We start from the raw sequence: 16311 nt of genomic DNA on the forward strand, positions 1-16311 counted from the left end.
CCAAAGTTAGCCATGGAGTGCCACAGGGCTCCGTGCTCAGACCTATTTTGTTCACATTATATACACTGTAAAAAAAGTCCGTGAAATTAACAGGGAAAAGCTGTAAAATCACGACATCAAAAAACTGTAAATAGAGAAACAATGAAGCAGTGTTTAATTGACAGTAATATTTCGTAAAGTACTGAACCAAACAAAACTGTTAAATTCACATTAAGAATATGTTAAAAATAATTATATTTCATTGTATAATTTACAGATTACTGTGGTTTGAACACAGAAAAACTGTAATACATAAAACAATACAATACAGTTAAAATGACAACATGACAGTGTTAAAGTCATGTTTTTTTATATTTTTTCATTCTTGAATATACTATAATATACTTACTTCTTATTTCTATTTTTTTTAATACATATGTTTATTTTGAAATTGGAAATAACCCAGTACTGAGACATTTTTGGAAATTAAATGAGAATCCATAAAACAGCTGGCGTTTGGATTCTCGGGCCGCCCGGCTATTTGGAGTGGAATGCAGCCCACGGCAGACAGCCCAAACAGTAATCGAACGCGCCACTAACGGCCCGTCCACACAGCGGTAAATCTACTTTTTGAGTCTTGTATTTTTTTTTAATTGGGACAGCCTCTCGGCGGAAGTGACGCAAGCGGTCAACGAACGCAGCCTCCGAAGGAAACGGCCGCTGAACTGAGACACGCCTACTGAGCAGTAGAGTTTGTTTCTGTTATTTCATTGGACTATTTAATTGTCGCGGGAGCAGCCACTTTTTGTAGGTTAACGGCTCAGTGCGCGGCCAAGTCTGTCTGCCACGGACCACGGAGCTATGTGCAGGTGCTCATGAGCGGAGGATCACATCTGTAGCACTGGTAAGCTAACCGTTTATTTTCTTCAAACTTCAATTATAACACGGTGTGTTGTCAGGACAATTCTGTTTGTGATTTATTGCATTTTGCAGTCATAGTAGTTATAACGTCTACTGACTGGGAGTTAATTTAAATAGTCTGGTAACGTTATTGAAGTATCATGCTAAAAGCTGAACTCTTTATTTTCGTTCAATTCATACTGTTGTGAAGCGGGGGGTTCGAAGCTACATCTGAGCGGGTTCAAATTTAACGGGCAGTTATATTATTATTATATTGCTAAATATGATTACCTACCATTTTTGCAGGTTAACGGTTACGGCTCAGTGCGCGGCCAAGTCTGTCTCAAGTCTGCCTGCCACGGACCACGGAGCTGTGTGCACATGAGCGGAGGATCACATCTGTAGCACTGGTAAGCTAACCGTTTATTTTCTTCAAACTTCAATTATAACAAGGTGTGTTGTCAGGACAAAACTAACTTATGTTTGTGATTGAGTGCATGTTGCAGTCATAGTTATAACGTCTACTGACTGGGAGTTAATTTAAATAGTCTGGTAACGTTATTGAAGTATCATGCTAAAAGCTGAACTCTTTATTTTCATTTAATTCATGCTGTTATGAAGCGGGGGGTTTGAAGCTACATCTGAGCGGGTTCAAAGTTAACGGGCAGTCGTGTTAGCGTGCTAAAAATGATTACCTGCCGTATTTGCAGGTTAACGGTTACGCGGCCAAGTCGGCCTCAAGTCTGCCTGCCACGGACCACGTGGAGCTGTGTGCACATGAGCGGAGGATCACATCTGTAGCACTGGTAAGCTAACCGTTGAGGGGTTATGTTCTGCATTGCATAGGAACCCCTAAAAATGATTACCTGCCGTTTTTGCAGCAAAACGCTACAGACTTTGAAGGGTTATGTGCTGCATTCTAGAGTGCATAGGAACGAACCCCAGTGTTTTTTCAAATGTGTTGGCACGAACTGCAAGCGAACATTTTGTACTTACGCATCTTTTAAAGCTCACTTTTATCGGATTCACAATGTGCCTGCAGCCACTGCTAGAGCCATTGTTACAGATTTGAAATGTGCAATTTCGTTATGTGCGCGCCAATTTCACACAGTGAAAGAACTTATATCCCACTTAAAAGATCATATAGTGGAGGGACGACCTGTGTTATGTCCAGTAACTGGTTGTACAAATACTTTCACTGTGAAATCGTCATTTACTGCTCATATGTCCAGAAAACACAGAGCATGTTCTGTTGATAGCATAAGTGACATGTACAGGGAAGCCATTTCTCCGTGTTCTGCACATGAAGATGCTTCCCAGAGCCCAAATGATGCAACAACAAATGAAAGCACTGATTTGACACAGCATTTCAATGAGACCTATCTTAGGAATGTATGCTTATTCTACTTAAAATTGCAAGGGCAGCTCCTTCTTCCAGCTTCAACAATACAGACCATTGTCGAAGAGATGCAAAATGTGCATGAGTTGGGACAGGATTACATTTTAAGTAAACTACGTTCAGTTTTAAAAGATGACATGTCTCTAACTGATGATGCTATTGCTAAAATCTGTGATTGTGTGAAGGATTCCGATCTGTTCTCAGTCTGTCACCAGGGACCACTGAGAACAACATATTCAAGAGCTCAGACATTCAAAAAGATGTTCAAATACATAGAGCCTAAAAAAGTAACATTAGGAAATGATGAAAATATGACACAAAGGTTTGCTTACTACATACCTCTGAAACAAACAGTAAGTGGCTTATTAGAATCAGAATTTTGGAAGAATTCAATGTCACAGCAGTCATGTGAAACAGACTCAGATGTTTTTGGTGACATAAGTGATGGACACAACTTTAAGTCCAAACAGTTCTTCATTGAAAATCCAGGATGCCTGAAGCTAATTCTGTACCAGGATGCTTTTGAAATTGTCAACCCCCTTGGCTCTGCTAGGAAAAAACACAAAGTTGTTGCAGTCTATCTTTCTGTGGCAAATCTACCTGCTCATGTGCGCTCTAATACTGATCACATGTCCCTGGTTTTATTGTGTGGAGAGAATGACCTAAAACAATTTGGATTTGCTAAGGTGTTCTCAGAGATGTTAGTGGATTTAAAAGATTTGGAGGAAAATGGAATAGTTACAACAGTTGGAGACATGGTCAAAGGGGCTCTGTACTGCATTGCGGGTGATAACTTGGGTTCACACGGTATTGGTGGGTTCACTGAAAACTTTAGTCGTTCAAAGTACTTTTGCAGGTACTGTGAAATCACACAAAGTGAGTTTAAGAGTGATGATCCAAATGTATGTGGGCCACAGCGCACACCCGAAGGTTACGATTCTGCTGTTGCTGATCTACAAGTTGAAGACAGTCCACACATCAAAGGCATAAAGGCAAACTCTGTCTTCAATGCTCTGACATCTTTTCATGTTTGCAAGCCAGGTCTCCCACCTTGTTTAGGCCATGACATATTTGAGGGTGTCTTATCCTACGATGTTGCACTGTACTTAAAGTATTTTATTAAGAAAAAGAAATGGTTTACATATTCACTTTTGAACCGGCGCATAAAACAGTTCAAGTACAAAGGATCTGATGCTCTCACTAAGCCCTGTGCTGTCAACTCTGACGTATTCAAGCTCTCAGGTCAAGCCATTCAGAACTGGAATTTGTTAAGATTGCTGCCTGTATTAATTGGAGACAAAGTGCAAAATCCAGAAGATGATGTGTGGCAGTTGACTCTCCAGCTTAAAGATATTGTTGATCTGATTTGTGCACAAAAGATTTCGTTGTCACAGGTAGCCTATCTTGACATTACAATCCAAGAATATTTGGAAACAAGGAAGTGTTTCTTTCCTGAGAGTCCACTAAAACCAAAGCACCATTTCATGAGACACTATCCGGCACTCATCTTGAAATTTGGCCCCTTGATTAGAGTATAGACAATGCGTTTTGAAAGTAAACACAGCTACTTCAAGAGATGTGCCAGGCATTTGAAAAACTTTAAAAACATCTGCCTAACTTTATCCGAAAGACATCAGATGTTTCAAGCATATCTTTCAGCTGGGCCAGGATGCAGTCAACTTGTGCAAGTCAAAGACAGTTGTAATTTTTACTCCAGTCTTTACAGTGATTCAATCAAACATGCAGTGAGAGAGTTTGGCTTTTCAGAAAACAATACTAGTGTTTCCACAGACATACAGTATAAAGGTACATCATATAAAAAAGGGCTTTTCCTTGTGTCCAAAAATGACGAGTCCATGGAGTTCGGAGAACTGCTCATTATTTTAATTCAAAATGATTCAGCTGTGTATTTTGTGATGGATATACATAAAACTGACTATCATTCTGAATACCACCTGTACTCTGTGACAAAACAGAATGCAAGGTTGCAATGTGTTAACATTAACGACTTGGTAGATTTTTATCCGTTACCATCATACATTGTTAACGGGCACCAAGTCATCCCGCTGAAACACAGTGTGTTGTCAAAATAAACACGATATTGGCTACTGTGGTGTTGAAACCATTCTAACAATGCACATGTATGCTTAGGGAAAATGATAAAATACTTTTTGAAAAATATTAAAGTGACAGCAGTTTTTGTTCTGCAATGTACAGAAATAAAAAGTATACATCCTCAATCACACCCTATACTCAAATTAGAGGTTCCTCTTATCTGTATATAATGTATGTACAGTATTACTTGACTAAATGTCTAATTATCTTTGTCTTTCATTTGTAATTTTGAAAACCGAAAAGTGTCGTTCTTCCATGATTCCAGAGATTACAGACATGGAGCAAACATTTATATGCAGTGCCATCACTGAGGTCTTGCCTGACCTTCCAGAGATGAAAAAAGATATTCTGGAAGAGACTTTACAATCCCTTGGGGTGGAGACCTATGAGGATTTCCAGTTTGTTAAGGAAGCAGATTTGCTGTCAGCTTTGAGGCCAATTCAAGCCAGAAAAGTCCTTGCTGCTTGGAAGCTGAGATGTATGTATACTTGTGACTATTTTAGTACAGGATGCAACCAGTGCCCAAAGTGGCCTGCATAAAAGATACATCAGAAATATAGAAACATTAAAACTGTGTTCCCCATAACTCTTTTTGTTAATATGTGTGTGTTTGCAGGCCAGACTCCTGAATCCAGCAGCTCATCTGTTGGTGGCTCGCCAGGACCTTCTGCATCCTTGATGTCCTATTCACCCAGAAGTTCATCCTCAACCTCTTCCGACAGCTGCAAAAGGCCTGATATAGACTGGATGGATAGCTTTGTGATACCGTGGGATAAGTTCCCAGAGGAACTGATGCAGACACTGGACAGAGGAAAACGACCTAGTCCACAAATGAGAAAAGAGATGGTACGGATTCTGGTGTGTGAAATGAAGCGAAAAAGTACTTGCTTAAGTAAAAGACACACTATTGAAGTTGCAAAAAAGATAGTGGCAAAGTATCCTACGTCTCTTCAAGACATAATAGAGGGAGACGTGATCGGGCCAGGGTATCACTCTCTGGTCAAGCAATTGCAAAATAGGATAGAGAATGTGAAGCGATCCACGACCCCAAAAATAAGAAAACGAAAGAATGGCACCGACGAGCCAGCAGGAGAAAAAGGAAAAACTGAGGGTGATGTCTAAGCAAACTGATGTAAATCCAGAGGAGGTCAAACTTCTAATGAAGTCAACGTTCTACACGCAGCGTAAACAAGTCAACCAGGGGACAAATATAAAATCCCTCCTGCAAGAGTGGCCGTTTTGGTTCGACGACCTTGGCATGGCAGTCCACTTCAAGGAACTCACAGGAAGTGAGCTTCAAGAAACTTTCACACGGAATTTGGATCTGAAGGGGAAACGACTCCTGAACTACATGAATACGGTTGCTGTGTACAAGAGCAAAAGGTTGCTACAGGCTTTAACCAAGTTCAAAGTGATGAGAGGAGAGCTAAGTGGTTGTTCTGAAGACGTCAAAGACATGGTGCTGCTTCTACTGTCCTACTTTGATGAGAAGGAAGACACGATGTTCTGTTATGTGGAGGACACATGCCTGGCAGGGGAAGTACAGATGGACCAAGTTCAGTTGACTCCCACCATTGTTGTGTGTGGTAAGTAAAAACGTTGACTACTTTTTTTCTGTTCTTTCTGCCACTTCTTTCTCTCTTTTCTGTCTAATTTGAGACGTTTATGTTGCACAATGTTTTTTGTTACTGTAAGCTCGTAAAGGGCTAGTGTGGATGCTTATGGATACTTATCCATAGTCAGTGTATTACTTGCATGTCTTTGGAGGAACAGGCAGGAGTACGGGTACGTATGTAAAGCTGTGGATGGGTGCAGCAGCGAAACGTATTTTAGCCACCTAAAAATTCAGTTTACATGTACGCTATATTTAGAATATTGTCACAAATGTACCCTGCTGCTTCAGTCCCTATCAGAAACAGACTGTATAGCTGTCTGACAGCAAGGTAGAGCTTTGAAAATATTCTTTAATATAGCATACACTAAGAGTAATATTGTTTTAGTTTTTTTGGTGGCTTAACTATGTCCACAGCAGTGCATTGCTTAGCTGTCTGCTGGTTCTCTTCTCTGTTTCTCCAAACTGTAGCTCCTACAACCCCCCTTCAAACAATATGAACTATCCCCTAAACTATCCCCTTTATCTCCCCTTAACCTGCAAATACACATACATACATGTTTGTATTGATGGTGAGAGCAATTTAACAGACCTTAAAATGTAATAACATATGTGCTAAAATTGTTTTGTGAAATGTTTCAGGAAGACAAGTCTTGTTTTAATTTAGTTTGAATTGTGTTTTTCTTCTTTTTTAGGACGATCATGCTATTCTTCAAAGCGATACATGCTGAGTGTGGATCGAAACATAGTACAGGACAACATCCCCTCCTTGGTTTCTGCCCTGTCCATGATGTTTGGGAGCTATTATTGCTTCAACATCGCCTACCTGTCAGAGCTGGCATCCACCCTGGAGTTTGTCCAGAGGTATGTGTTTTTTGGGATGGGTTTTATCCAACAATTTATTTTATTAAACTGCAACAAATCTAAAGCAGCTGCTTCAGAGAATTGGGGGTTAAGATAATTGTCATTTTGGCTTCAAAATAATAAGATTGATGTGAATTTTGTTGTTGTTAGGCAAGCTATTTCATTATTAATTCTGTTGTTTGTTTGTTTTTCTATTTTAAGGTGTTTTTTCTCCATCAACCCAGAGAAGGGCACCAAAGTGGAGAAGACACGCGCATCCCGTCTTCAGGTGAACCCGAGAGTCCTCACCTTGATACAGGAACTTTCGGACCATGAGTGGCGTGATGTCTGAATATGGACAGTAAGATCAATGGCATGTGGCGATGTGCCCAAGTTACAGTTTGTTTGATTGTTTAAATCGTAGTTAAAATTTGAAGTGCCTTTTTTCTAATTAAATTGTTCTTTTAACTAATTTAAAAAAATGCAATATGTAACTCTCAAAATGTCAAACTATTATTTTAAGGTCATTGTAGCCACTCTTGGGGTTTGCTGTTACAAAGTGAAGTTGCTTAAACAATCTTCGGTTGGTTTATGTGGATGTAAAAGCTCAGGACATCACTGTTGAGTGTAAAAATGTTGACGTGTTACACTCCACTGGGTGGTTTTGTTTTGTTTTTTGTTTTATAAACATTATTTCCCATAAATCATTTGTAAGTAACCTTTCAACTTTGTTCAGCTTGAAGTTTGTTTATTGTGCAGCCTTAGTTTGTATGTTTTACCAATATGTATGTTGAGAAATGACAGATGTTTTTGATCACTGCTATATATATATATATATAAAAAATTCCAACAAGAACTTGCCTTTCCAAGAATTTATTATATTTTATATATATTTATTTTATTATATATATATATATATATATATATATATATATATATATATATATATATATATATATATATATATATATATATATAATAAATTCTTGGAAAGGCAAGTTCTTGTTGGAATTTTTTCAATTTTTAATACAGTGGCTCTTGAGGTTTATCTAGCTTTGCATTTTAAATGCTTAATCTGTGTACCCTGGATTACATTCTTCACATTTCTGGTAATAGTCAAACATATATATACGAAGGCAGTGTAGTTTAAATGAAATCTTTCAATCTGACTAATGTATAGGAAAAACATTTTTTTTCCACTGAGCAATAATCCTTACAGGCGCTTTTATACTATATATTTGAGATTGTTATTCATAAAACAGTTTTTGCTGCATTTTAATTGTAATAAATACATTTGACAGAAAATTAAAATTGCAGTAGTTAGAGGTTGCTTTCACCGTAAAACTCGTCATTACTACGGCAAAATACACTAAATTATACACAACTTTTGATTACAATTTGCGGGAAAATTCAGTTAAATTACAGCATTACACTGATGCTTTTACAGTTAAACAGTGTTATTTGTTTGGTATTTTTCTGTTAAATTTAATGGGATTCAATGTACAATAGACAACAGCTGCATGTAAATCTTACTGAAATAATCAGTTTAATAGCAACGTGATCATGCTAATTCAGCAGAAAAGGGCTGTTGAAATTACAGATTTAAAATGTAAATTACAACTGTTTTAAACTGTAAAATATACACGTTGTTCTGTAAAGTTGTTTACAGTTTACCATATTTTTTACATCATTATTCTGGCAACAAAGCTGCCAGGTTTTTACCGTAAAAACAACGTTTTTTTTTTTACAGTGTATGCTTCCGTTAGGCATTATTATAAGGAATCATTCTGTACATTTTCATTGTTATGCGGATGATACTCAACTATATTTATCAATCAAGCCTGATGAAATTAATCATCTAAATAAAATTCAAGACTGCCTCAAGACTTAAAAACGTGGATGACCTAAACTTTTTGATGTTAAACACGACCAAAACTGAAGTTATTGTACTTGTCCCGAAGAATCTACGAAACAAATTATCTAAAGATATATTAACTATGGATGGCATTAATTTGGCCTCCAGTGAGACTGTAAGGAATCTTGGTGTTATATTTTATCAGGATTGATCCTTTAACGCCCACATCAGAGGTTGCGCTAGACTTTTTCACTGCCCGTCATTTTGACGGACAGGATCGTAAAATTTCCCTAAAAAATTCAGTATTACCCGTCGGCTTTTACACTCTGGGGGGGGGGGGGGGGGGGGGAGAGAGAACTGTCAACCGGGGGGGGGAAGAGCACGGTCATGAACAACTGTCAACGGGGCTGAGGGGGAGGAGAGCACAGTCGTGAACTGTCAACGGGGGGAGGGGCGCACGCTCGTGAACTGTTAGCGCGGTTATATTCATGCTTGCCCACTGCACCTCGCGGGAGTGCGCACAGCGTAAAGCCAAAACTCACAGACATTTCAATGATTTGTACGGCAAAGTTGGGTTTGGAAACGGTATAATTTCCTTCTTCGCAGGCATGCATAACACCGGAGCCTCGCTGCGGGGAAACTTTGGCGCTGTTCCATGTTTGTTCTAATCCGTCAAAATGACCGACTGCTTTCAAATTTTTCTGTCATTGTTAAAAAAAATCCGTCATAGACGGAAAATATTCGGTTAACGCGACCTCTGGCCCACATAAAATCAATTTCAAGGACCGCCTACTTCCATATACCTAACATTGCAAAAATCAGGCATATCTTGCCTCAAAACGATGCAGAAAACTAGTCCATGCATTTGTTACTTCAAGGCTGGATTATTGTAACTCCTTATTATTAGGGTGTACCAAGAAGTCAGTTAAGTCGCTGCAACTGATTCAAAATGCTGCAGCTCGAAGTTTTGCCCCTAGTTTTGCTGATATAGGCTTAGTTTGTCGGGGGACATCTTACTTCTTCCTTCTCTCTGTCTATACCAGTGTACTCTCATGTTCCGATTAACCCAGCTTCCCCAAATTTCTTTCTTTTTGGTGTCTATATACGCCGGGATCCGGATTCACGGATGATCCTGTTGCTGCGGTCCTGTGTCCTGGATCGCGACCCCTGGATCTTGAGTTGTGGCTGTGCCTATTGCTGTGGTCCTGGATCATAAGTCCTGGATGGATATCCTCGTGGATTCATCTTCCTATTATACACACATGCATTTCCAAACATTTGGACTACCTATGTTGCAAATTTATTATCTTTTCAATTTACACACTATTGCACGTCGGTCCGTCCTGGGAGAGGGATCCCTCCTCTGATGCTCTCCCTGAGGTTTCTCCCATTTTCCCCTTTAAACTGTGGGTTTTCTCCAGAAGTTTTTCCGTGTACGATGTGAGGGTCTAAGGACAGAGGGTGTCGTATTGTCATACTGATATTCTGTACAAACTGTGAAGTCCACTGAGACAAATGTAACATTATTATTATTTGTGATATTGACCTATATAAATAAAGATTGATTGATTGATTGGTTGATTGATTGATACATCTCTGTGGGATGGCTAAAACTAAAACATTTCACATTACACAGTCATTTGAATGTATGGTCCATTCAAGTGTATTATGAATGTAGTGTTTATTTAGAGAAACATCTAGAAGTTGACATGCATGTGTTCCATCTGGTATAGACTTGCAAGTATGTTGTTGATGCCATCAAATAATGTTTTATTCTGGTGTTTATTGAACTATAAATAGCGTCATACTAACAACCTGCTGTGTGTCTTCTGATTGCTTTCATTTTGTTTTGACAAAGGCCAAGGCTCATTTCTGAGACTCAAATGTTACTAACATTGAAGTGTCACATACATAATGACAGTGCTTACACCTGAGTACTGCTCTCTTAATGTTGTTTGATTTTGGGCCTTAATTTCTTTGCCCTGAATATGTTTCATGTTTTCATTTTCTCTTTTTGAAAGCAGTAATAGTTGCCATTATATCAAAATGCAGAGAAGTCTGGCCTTAAGGGCAAACTAAAAGGGTCTTCATGGTACAGCCGGAGTATCAGTTCTAGAACTGAATGTGGGTGTTTTAAAACTCTTAAGCCCCACGGACCCGGGTCCGGGGCCGAAATCGCGTCATTTGCAGGAAACAACGTCTAAGGAACCTTCATATTTAATAAACTATGAATATTTGATATCCATATAACGGGAAAAAACTCATTTAACTGATCTTTTTCATTTTTCTTTTTTTAAAAACACAATGCTAACAGTGAGCCTCTGAATTAGCCTCTGAATTAGCGAAAAATGCTAACCTATTACTGCATCGAAAATCACTCATAGCTCCCTTATTACTTATCCTAGCTGCACATCCAACACATTGTTTATGATCGTAAAGACACAGAATCTAACGGTGCCCACGTAAACACTGAAAGATACAAACTCGCGACGTTATCAACAAAAACGTACATCAAAACAAGTGGCGCTATAGCCCACAACGCTAACATGGCTTACCTTCGTCTTTGTCTGGTCTAAACTGGTCCTCAATGGCATTAAAACGATAACAACGATGATGTAGTTAATCCATAGGTTAATATCCAATGTGGCTGTGTCCCCTTTGAAATGTTCTGATTTCAATTCCGTTTTAAAATAGTAGAGCAGGCCATTCCTACGCTCTGTAGCTTCATTGAATGCGCGAAGACGCCATCTTTTTTTTAAGATGAGTGTGTCCAGGACGATTTCCCTTCGATTCTATTGGCTCTAACGGTCAGAAAGAGATGTCATATGTCAAAATCGAAGAACGGTGGCCAGAGATAAGGAAAATCCACCCAAATGGCCCCAGAAGAGGTTTCCTTTGCTAAGTCTGTCTAAAAAGGTCAAATATCACTTATTTTGCATCAATCTTAAAACAGGGTACTTATTATATGTTGTACTTTGGATTCCTAAAGCTTTTAGTCTACTAACCCATCATCCAAGGTTAGTTTTCACTATAAGTACAAAATATTTTTTGGACGGACACTATAATTTACAGTTTTTTACCATGTTCAATCTGAATTTTCTTTAAAATAAAAAACATCTATATTGATTCTGACTTTTCTACATCCAACTCACAGGTTTATCATTACTTTGAGAAAAAAGATTATTAATTTAACCCTTTTAGAAGGGAAGATATGGTCATTTGTTCTGGGAATGTCATTTTCGAGCCTGAAACCTGAAAAACAGGCTTGGGGCTTAAGATGTTTTAACAGTATCTTTAAAAAATACATGCAAAAAGCTCCTTTAATTAAAATTCCTGCTTCATATAAGGGCAAAAAGAATGATGACAATGCAGCCTCTGAGATGTGCCTCGCCAGCGTGAAAGAGCGCAGTGACATTACGCAAATACCAGGCCGCTTTTTTATTTGTATTAGATTAGCTAAAAAACAAACCAGGCTGCTGCAGCATAACCACTCTGAACTGAACATATCTGATGTTTTTAATGGAGAAATCTGGTCAAGGAGCATCATAGTCTCTTTCCGACTTGTAAAAGTTGAACACATTTTTTCTAGTCTTCCAGTTGTGATCTGAACAATAGGCCATAGGTCTTAAAGTTCAAATGGAATAGTTCAAACATGTTGTAAATACAATTACATGTATTCTTACCGAATGTTAGAGAAGACAGATAACACATTCATATTTGTCCATGAAACATAAAGCTCCAGTAAGCGGCAAGTTAAGGATATCATTTGTCAATAGCTAACAATGGGCTTACATAGACACGGTAGAAGAGTCACAATAATGGAATGCTGATAATGTCCAAATACAGAATCGGTATTGTGTAAATCAAAGGAAAAATATGTGTGATTGCTTTCTGTGCTTCTTTGGCAGCAGCATGCCTCAGGTGTAATTAAGTGAGTAAATTGCACCAATTATAATGAATCATTACATATTTAGCTGTTGAGTTCTTCTTTTTCCCCCTGTGTGTTTTTGTGTTTCTTCTGTTTCTAAGTCAGCTTTCCACATCACAATGACCAGACCCGCTGTGTGTGTTTTTGTAGGTCATAAAAACCGGTGAATGTTTTCATTGCCATGCCAGCCAAAGTATTCCCTTTACTTTACAGGCTCCTGCAGGGTCTGATCCAACAAGGGTGCTGCTCCTTGCCAAAACCAGCGAAGGTGACATTTCACTGAGTGGAATGGAGAGTTTCCAAATAAAATCCAAACTATGAGGCTGTTTTGGGGGCAGAGAGCGCAATTGAAGGCAACAGGCACAGTTTCCAGCCAGAACGTTTTGGGCATGTTGTTGATCTTTGAAGTTTCTTAGGCCAGTACTTCAGTTTTCTTGACCAGTTTGTGAACAGCTTAGACAATACATGGCTCGTGTGCATTGGAATCAATGTTTGCTTACATTTTTTTGGTGACATTTTTACCCTCACTTTATGATTATATATTTTTGGTACCTTTATCTCAGATCTTGAGAATTTGGAAGATCTGTCTAGGTTCTAGGTTAAAACGGTGGGTTACGTATTGTAGTTCTATAAGCACAGGCGGAGCCCTCTATTGGACTCCATGGGTACTACTCTCATCAGTGATACGCGAGCGTTCACACACTGAATTTGTATAAATGTAGCCGGCCAACCAGGGTGAGCCTACCTGAATGTGCGTGCCGAGTTTCTGTCAGAGGCCAGCCACCAACTATAGCTCTCTCTAGGCAGGTCCCCCTCCATCCTGTCACGGATGCATCTGTGAACACTGTGACGTAGGAGGTCACCCGCCCCAGTGGAGTTCCCCTCCGCAGATGCTTTGGGGACCCCCAGTATCGGAGGTTGCCCTCCATTGAGGAGGGGGGGGGACAAACATGTCCACCCCCAAGGTCACCAGACGTTGTTTGTGCCTCTTGGGATCTAAACAAAGGCCGGCAAACCACCTCTGCAGGCGACTTATATGCAGTACCCCAGCGGTACCACGAGGTGAGCAGCCGCCATGAGACCCAGAGTCTGCATGATGGTCAAAGCTGTAACCGTCGCCCCCCGTCGCAGTCTGCAAACTGCCTGAAGCACTGCAGGGATGCCTGTCTGCTCTCTGACAGGGTGGCCCGTAGTCTGCCTGCATCGAGCAAAATCCCCAGATACTCCACCTGCTGGTGAGGTATGGGACTGCTCTTCTTCCAATTGACCGCAAATCCCAACTTGGTTAGGTGTAGGATAAATTGGGCTGTGTGGTACATTGCCCATTCCCTGGAACTGGCCATGAATATGAGGTCGTTGGGATAAAATAAAACCCTCATGCCATGGTCGCGAAGCGGCTTAAGCGCTGTGGTCACACATTTGCTGAACGTGCGTGGGGATAGGGAACAGCCGAACAGTAGTCTGTTGTACTCGTAGCTATCCCCTGGTCCGACCTCCTCCAGCATCATAACCCACCGGGCACGTTTGAGACGCGTTTCAGAAGCGGAGCGTCTTGCATGCCGGCTCGCAGTTTTTGTTGATTTGGGCATATTTCCTGGACAGGCTACTTTGTGCAGACAAAGTTAATAATAATTGTAATATTCCAGTTATAAACGACATGAATCAAAGATGTGTTGCTGTGATCCTGAGATGGAGAGGCGGGGGCGTCCTTTCTTTTTTTACCTGCAATTTGCAATACTTATGCTGTATGGGTTAGGGCAGGGGTCTGCAACCTTTTTGACCAAAAGAGCAATTTTTCCCAATTTTCCAACAATTGGTTTTGTCTGGAGCCGCAAAACATATTTGATAGCTTGCTAGCTTATAAAGACATCATAGACAAAAACTAAAGTTATTTTGCATTTATTATTTATTACATTATAGAATACAGTTTACCTCTAATAATAAACAAAGAACACAGAACACAAGAAAAAATACACAGACCTACTTTAAAATAAATAGACACAGCACTTGGGGAGTCCTCTGCACATTTGAAGAAAATGAATATAATTAAAATGGACCCACTTTGAAAAAAAATAACATATAGCTGCACCCTAAAAAGAGTTAACTGATTGAATTATGACTGAAGATCGTCAGCCTCTTCCTCTTCCATGTTTTTCCTCCAATACGTAAAGGCTGCAGCACCTTTGACAACTTCTCTCTACGTATCAAATATACCGGTAAGCCAGCATCGTTTGCTGTGAAAGCATATAACTGTCCACGCAGAATTAAACCCTCTGTGTTCCTCCGATACTTTTATTTTCTTTGATTTATCCATAGTTCGCTCATCGAGCCGGAGGTCAGTTTATTCACCTGCAAGAAAAGGCGCTGGTGCGGGACCGGAGCAGGATAAAACCGTTTTTTTTTTTTTTTTTAAATGTATGTGTTACAGTATCACCTCAAAATACAAGATACGAAACATTTTCAACCGTGCAACAAAGTATAAATAGTCCTACAAATATTTGTATTTTATTTCCTTCTTATTTTTGTCTAAGCTCAAGGGAGCCAGAGTAGAGGGCTTAAAGAGCCGCGGGTTGCCGACCCCTGGGTTAGGGTTAGTGTTTTACAGATCTCCAAGATTAGTACAATGTGTTGATAAGATTAGTGTTGACGTGCAAAATACTTAGCTGATTTAGATCTGAATTCTCTTTCCGGTTTCCATAATCACCAGCTCACAAGGCTAATATTCATCAAAAGTATCCTCCAATAAACAAGCAACCTATTTGTCCATGTGACTGCTGTTTACGATTCCTTGTTGGCTCTTAATCGAAGTGTGTGAAATTAAATATAACCACACAACTCAATAAGCTAGTCTTATTTGACCAAAGAAGTAAACTTTCCTCTTTTTATAAGTCTATCCTTTTGTTGGTTTTATTTTTGTATCTCCCCGCTTGTCTGTAACTTATCTTGAACTGGTCTGCAACTCATCTTTGTCCCTCTCCAAACACCCTCGCCCCCCTTAACCCGAGGAGCTGTAGCTGTAGTTGTGAGGACGGTTGATGGAATTACAGTAAAAATATTGATCTGTGGTTGAAACACTCAGCAGCCAACTTTCCTGTGGTTTCAAGGTCTGTTTCATTTGAGGAGGCTTACCACCACCCAGAATTAAATAACAATAACACGTTTCCAAAACATGGAAATATGTGATGTCTGTTTGTTAGCAGAATATCACAAACTTGATTTTAATTACATCTTGTCAAGGCCATAAGCTAAGGAGAAATTGGTTATTTTTCGTTTTGATAGCCGTACTATTTGTTTCGGGTTTTTTTAAACTTCCCATTTATACAGGGCTATCATTTATTTATTTTTGGGGGTCTTTTCAAAGCAACCATAAGAAAACATATATCAGAGAGATGACACAGATGAGAGGTGAGAAAAAATGGTGATTGACATGCAACAAGGTACAAGGGCAGGCCACTTGTCACTTCCTATCAAGCACAACAGCATGTTTTTGAGCTTAATGCCAATGAAGTTATTGGTTTTGGTTTTCTTGTCAAGAAAACTCTGGTGCAGTTCTGATGAATGGTAACATTTTCCCATCAAGTTGCACAACATTTACTAGATCCTCTTCTTTGATTGTGTCTGTGCTTTGTTAAATTGAAGTATGGACTTGGTCATCGTTGTCCTTTTCGACCCATGTTTGT

General features: G+C 39.4%; 1 protein-coding gene across 2 annotated transcripts; it reads left to right on the plus strand.

Moving 5' to 3' along the window:
* Positions 1-768: 768 nt before the first annotated feature.
* On the plus strand, positions 769-7552 carry LOC307029248 (uncharacterized protein). 2 transcript variants are annotated; one of them, XM_079665023.1, is made up of 7 exons: positions 769-883; positions 1186-1289; positions 1590-1685; positions 4659-4871; positions 5010-5979; positions 6701-6869; positions 7071-7552. In XM_079665023.1, the coding sequence occupies exons 5-7, from the start codon at positions 5463-5465 to the stop codon at positions 7198-7200; spliced, it is 816 nt and encodes a 271-aa protein (XP_079521149.1). In that variant the 5' UTR covers positions 769-883; positions 1186-1289; positions 1590-1685; positions 4659-4871; positions 5010-5462; the 3' UTR covers positions 7201-7552. The 2 variants fall into 2 exon arrangements, with proteins under 2 accessions (XP_079521149.1, XP_079521148.1); XM_079665022.1 differs by lacking the exon at positions 4659-4871.
* Positions 7553-16311: the final 8759 nt, after the last annotated feature.

The sequence above is a fragment of the Notothenia rossii genome, assembly GCF_949606895.1.
Source record: "Notothenia rossii genome assembly, chromosome: 2".
NCBI classification, from domain to species: domain Eukaryota; kingdom Metazoa; phylum Chordata; class Actinopteri; order Perciformes; family Nototheniidae; genus Notothenia; species Notothenia rossii.

What these genes read in the sequence shown, in the direction of transcription:
- LOC307029248 (XM_079665023.1), top strand. Translation starts at nt 5,463, where the DNA reads ATGGCACCGACGAGCCAGCAGGAGAAAAAGGAAAAACTGAGGGTGATG. An exon ending in TCCCACCATTGTTGTGTGTG is followed by an intron (nt 5,980 to 6,700) that starts GTAAGTAAAAAC and finishes CTTCTTTTTTAG; the next exon opens with GACGATCATGCTATTCTTCA. An exon ending in ACCCTGGAGTTTGTCCAGAG is followed by an intron (nt 6,870 to 7,070) that starts GTATGTGTTTTT and finishes TTCTATTTTAAG; the next exon opens with GTGTTTTTTCTCCATCAACC.